The sequence below is a fragment of the Capra hircus genome, chromosome 5 (genome assembly GCF_001704415.2).
Source record: "Capra hircus breed San Clemente chromosome 5, ASM170441v1, whole genome shotgun sequence".
In the NCBI taxonomy this organism is placed as follows: Eukaryota; Metazoa; Chordata; class Mammalia; order Artiodactyla; family Bovidae; genus Capra; species Capra hircus.
In genome coordinates, this window is record NC_030812.1 from 87,457,915 (window position 1) to 87,463,914 (window position 6,000).

At 36.8% G+C, this 6,000-nt stretch overlaps 1 protein-coding gene across 1 annotated transcript in view; it reads left to right on the plus strand.

Annotated features, from left to right (window-relative positions):
- SLCO1A2 (solute carrier organic anion transporter family member 1A2) overlaps positions 1-4,770 on the plus strand; it is a 52,190-nt gene extending 47,420 nt beyond the window's left edge. The window contains exon 14 of the mRNA XM_005680794.2: positions 4,080-4,770. Coding sequence (XP_005680851.2) covers positions 4,080-4,296 — 217 coding nt within the window. The 3' untranslated portion in view covers positions 4,297-4,770. The remainder of the gene's footprint in view (positions 1-4,079) is intronic.

The following is a 6,000-nucleotide window of genomic DNA, read 5'->3' on the forward strand; positions in this document are numbered from 1 at the left end:
AAGTGAAATTACAAATGTTCAAATTAAGAAAAAAACATAAGCACAACCCAGAGAAATAAACATATGGCTTATAAAGAAATATGATTAGACCAATAGTGATAGATTATCAACAACCATAGATTCTAATATCTTTATGATCCTTGTTGCCTTGGGTTTGGGTTGAAACAAAAACACAAACTAGAGAACAAGAAATGGGCAAATGTGACTGACTGCATATAAAACTAAAAACTTGTTTGTAATTAAAGACACTATAGACAATGAAGAATCATAGAACATAAATCATGAGCATCAGGAACTCTCATACAGTGCTGGTGGTGAATAAAAACTACTGAAAATAACTTTTGGGAAATATTTACTAAGTTGCAGATATCAAAATGTATCCACTTCCCTTGTGGCTCAGACAGTAAAGAGTCTGTCTACAATGAGGGAGACCTGGGTTCAATCCCTGGGTTGGGAAGATTCCCTAAAGAAGGAAACGGAAACCAACTCCAGTACTCTCGTCTAGAAAATCCCATGGATGGAGGAGCCTGGTGCAGGCTACTGTCCATGGGCTCACAAAGAGTCGGACATGACTGAGAGACTTCACTTTTTCTTTTCTTTCTTTCTACTAAGTTGAGAGTGAAAGTGAAGTCGCTCAGTCGTGTCCAACTCTTTGTGACCCCATGGACTGTAGACCACCAGGCTCCTCCGTCCATGGGATTCTCCAGGCAAGAATACTGGAGTGGGTTGCCATTTCCTTCTCCAGGGGATCTTCCCGACCCAGGGATCAAACCCAGGTCTCCCGCATTGCAGGCAGATGCTTTATCCTCTGAGCTATCAGGGAAGCCCAATTGCATCCTCTAAAATCCTTACACATATTTTAGAGAAACTGTTGCTCACATGCGCAAGGAGACATGTCAACCAAGGTTTATTGCAGTTTTGTTAATATTAGAAAAAATCTGAACGAAAGTGTCCAATAGGAAAATGGATAGTAAGCTGTGGTGTGTCTATTACTGAACTCAGGTTTGGTTCGGAGAAGGCAATGGCACCCCACTCCAGTACTCTTGCCTGGAAAATCCCATGGGCGGAGGAGCCTGGTAGGCTGCAATCCATGGAGTTGCGAATAGTCGGACACAACCGAGCGACTTCACTTTCACTTTTCACTTTCATGCATTGGAGAAGGAAATGGCAACCCACTCCAGTTTTCTTGCCTGGAGAATCCCAGGGACTGGGGAGCCTGGTGGGCTGCCGTCTATGGGGTCGGACAGAGTCGGACACGACCGAAGCGACTTAGCAGCAGCAGCAGCAGCAGCAGGTTTGGTTGCTAGAGGCAGTGTTGGTAGAGAGGAAATGCGCTTGAGTCAGAAAAGCTGCCAATCTTGGGAGAAGGTGAACTCATGTCCAGAGACCAACTCCAAGGATTCTGCTCAGTCCTGACTGTTTTTAAAGGAAAAATATTGAGGGGAAGGATCTCAGTGAATCATCGAGGCAGAAGAGTTGGTTCTGTTTTCTTCTCCTTTGAGTGCAGACTGGCTGACTCTCTCTTCAGGTGTTATCTTGCCTGAATGATCTTCCTGCAGGATTGCTAAAAGGGCTGTTGGAGGGCAGAGAGCTTATCATTTTTCAACTATTTAGTTCTTCATTCTTTCTTCTTTTTATCTAGGAAAAGAATCAACAGGTTAGGCAACACATGGTGTACATTCAAGAAAGCATAAATCAGGAATTAGTTTCAATTGTTTAGTGATTTCTTTACTATAATTAGGTTTTTAAAGTTAGAGGGGACAGAAATGGGTAAACAGAAAAGGGGCAAAACAATTGCTTTTATGTTCATATGTTGCAATGTAGTTCAATAGTTAAAAATAAACAATGTAGAACTACATGTATAAGCCGAGTTTAAAATGGTGGACTGATAGAAAAAAATTTCAGAATAAAAACATAATATTATGCCAATTATTTAAAATGTAAAAATATATGCAATAATTGTATAAAGTATGAGTGGATTCATGTGTAATTTGTAAAGCTATAGAAACGAAGTAGGAGCAAAATCCATAAAATTCAACATAGTGTTATATCTGGAGTGGGTTAGAATATAATAGGATCATAGGAATACACAGAGGAATTAAATGTATTAATATCTTTTAAATTGGTCTGAAACAAAAATGGCAAAATTTAATCATTTAAAAAACCTGGGTGATGAGTATAAATAAATATGTTTAACTCTTTTTTTCTTTAATTCTGGATATGTTTCCTAATAAGAGAAAATTTTAGAACTAGGAAAATGAATACAAGAAGCAGAAATTCATAAATAGACTATAAGCCATAGAGATAACAAAAAAGCTGTGCTTTTGAAAATATTAAAATATAATAACAACAATCTGGAAAGGCAAAAAAAGAGAAGAGGCACAAATAAGCACTATTAAAAATGGAAAAAATATAAATACAGATACTTAGGAATTTTAAACATTGTAATTTGGAAGCATATCAAGTAGAAGTTTTTAAGATAAATATGTATTACTAAGTTCAGTTCAGTTCAGTTCAGTTCAGTTCAGTTGCTCAGTTGTGTCCGACTCTTTGCAACCCCATGAATCGCAGCATGCCAGGCCTCCCTGTCCATCACCAACTCCCAGAGTTCACTCAGATTCACGTCCATCGAGTCCGTGATGCCATCCAGCCATCTCATCCTTGGTCATCCCCTTCTCCTCCTGCCCCCGATCCCTCCAAGCATCAAAGTATTTTCCAATCAGTCAACTCTTCGCATGAGGTGGCCAAAGTACTGGAGCTTCAGCTTTAGCATCATTCCTTCCAAAGAAATCCCAGGGCTGATCTCCTTCAGAATGGACTGGTTGGATCTCCTTGCAGTCCAAGGGACCCTCAAGAGTCTTCTCCAACACCACAGTTCAAAAGCATCAAATCTTCGGTGCTCAGCCTTCTTCACAGTCCAGCTCTCACATCCATACATGACCACAGGAAAAACCATAGCCTTGACTAGACGGACCTTAGTCGGCAAAGTAGTGTCTCTGCTTTAAAATATACTATCTAAGTTGGTCACAACTTTTCTTCCAAGGAGTAAGTGTCTTTTAATTTCATGGCTGCAGTCATCATCTGCAGTGATTTTGGAGCCCCCCAAAATAAAGTCTGACACTATTTCTACTGTTTCCCCATCTATTTCCCATGAAGTGATGGGACTGGATGCCATGATCTTCGTTTTTTTACTATAAATATATATAAAACATGAATATTTTCATAGTCATTAAAAAATGTGAATGAGCCATAAATTCTCATCTTCCAAAGGCATCAAGTCCAGAAGCTTTGAAGGCAAGTTTTACAAATCTTCAATGAACTGATGATCCTTGCATAATACAAGTTATTCTTGGACGTGGAAAAAGGAGGAAAGTTTCCCTGTTCATTTTATAAAGCTAATGCAGTCTTGATATTGACATTAGACAAGTTCAATACAAGGCAAAAAGTACAAGCTGATTTTAGTTCTACATGCAAAAAGTTAACAAATTGAATCTATTAATGTGTAAAAACTAACAAATAGAGTTTGTTCAGAATAATAGTAATAGTCTTGGCTATTCTGCTAACTACATACAGAAAAATGATTTGGTGATATTTTACAAATTCAAAACTAAAACTTTGAGCAAACTCAGAAGAGAAAGCAATTTCCTTAACCTAATGAAGATCATATAAGGAAACACAGGAGTAAATATTACAATTAGTGGTGATTCTTTGGAAGCATTCTTGCTAAACACTGAAAAAAACTGCTATCACTGTCAGTATTAAATTTAATTTAGAAAGTATATTTAATGTAAAAAGATAAAATAAAAACAGTAACAGAAAATTAAAAAGAGGAAAATAAATTTTGATTTTCCTGGATAAAATATTCCCCAAATCATTTTAACAAAATTTAGAATTCATCAGCTAATGAATGAAAGCTCATGAGGTTCATTCCTAATATTCATGGGATTCATTCCTAAGGCTGACATGCAAAACAATTAGCTGCTGTTGTCCTTATGGGGTAAAATATTAATAATTAAAAATATGCAAAGCTAGTTGTATCTTCATACGTTTTAATACATTTTAACTTTTTTTTTTAATAGATACATCTATCTTGGATTACCGGCAGCAATAAGAGGATCAAGCTATATTCCAGCCTTTTTGATTCTCTTTATTTTGAGGAAGTATCGACTACCTGAGGAAAATGCCTCTTCAGAAACTATGCTTGTGGCAAAGTGTAAAGGGAAGGAAAATGAGGGCAAAGAAGTGGATCAAAATGCCAAAGTTTTGAATGACGATGAATTGAAAACAAAGCTATAATACTCTTTTATATCATGCTTTCCAGAATTGGAGAACACAATACAACTTAATCATTTTTAAAATCAATAGAGGTACTGCAGATAACTTTTCCTTATTTTTAAGAACCTCAACATTTTTTTTTTAACTCATGGAGAAAAAATATTCATGATAGTATTTCTGAGGCAACAATGGCATTTGAGATTTTCCTCAGAGAGACATTTATAAACAAAACAGGATATTAGAACCAGCTTTATTTTCATGTTAAATTGTTAAAACAATTTCTCTTTTAACTCATGCAAAATATTTCCCACATCCCTTCCAATTTTTAAAAATTTCCTATTATGAAAATCTATTTAGTTCTATTGAAATCCTGCTTTGATATGATGATTATTAGGAGACTGAAATTCTTTTTGTCATATGTGAATATTTAAGGATTTTGCTCAAATTTAAGTGAACAAAGTGAAAGAGGTGAACAAAGTCAAAGACTTTAAGTGAAAGAAGCCTAAATATTTTTATTCTATTTTGGAATTTTTCTTTAACTCTTCCTATTCTTTTCAGAAATGATTCTTTAAAAATAGATTATAAAATTCTTTTCTTTATAAAATAAAGGACAGAAATAGTATGGACCTAAGAGAAGCAGAAGACATTGAGAAGAGGTGGCAAGAATACATAGAAGAACTATACAAAAAAGATCTTCATGACCCAGATAATCATGATGGTGTGATCACTCACCTAGAGCCAGACATTTTGGAATGCGAAGTCAAGTGGGCCTTAGGAAGCATCAGTACAAACAAAGCTAGTGGAAGTGATGGAATTCCAGTTGAGCTACTACAAATCCTAAAAGATGATGCTGCAAAAGTGCTGCACTCAATATGTCAGCAAATTTGGAAAACTCAGCAATGGCCACAGGACTGGAAAAGGTCAGTTTTCATTCCAATCCCAAAGAAAGGCAATGGCAAAGAATGCTCAAACTAACACACAATTGCACTCATCTCACACGCTAGTAAAGTAATGCTCAAAATTCTCCAAGCCAGGTTTCAACAGTATGTGAACCGTGAACTTCCAGATGTTCAAGCTGTTTTTAGAAAAGGCAGAGGAACCAGAGATCAAATTGCCAACATTCGTTGGATTATTGAAAAAGCAAGAGAGTTCCAGAAAAATATCTAGTCCTTCTTTATTGACTATGCCAAAGCCTTTGATTGTGTGGACAACAAACTGTGGAAAATTCTGAAGGAAATGGGAATACCAGACCACCTGACCTGCCTCTTAAGAAATTTGTATGCAGGTCAGGAAGCAACAGTTAGAACCAACATGGAACAACAGACTGGTTCCAAATAGGAAAAGGAGTATGTCAAGGTTGTACATTGTCACCCTGCTTATTTAACTTTTATGCAGAGTACATCATGAGAAAAGCTGGGCTGGAAGAAGCACAAGCTGGAATCAGGATTGCCGGGAGAAATATCAATAACTTCAGATATGCAGATGATACCACCCTTATGGCAGAAAGCAAAGAACTAAGGAGCCTCTTTGAAAGAGGAGAGTGAAAAAGTTGGCTTAAAACTCAACATTCAGAAAACTAAGATCGGGCATCTGGTCCCATCACTTCATGGCAAATAGATAGGGAAACAGTGGCAGACTTCATTTTTTGTGGCTCCAAAATCACTGCAGATGGTGATGGCAGCCATGAAATTAAAAGACACTTGCTCCTTGGAAGAAAAGTTGTGA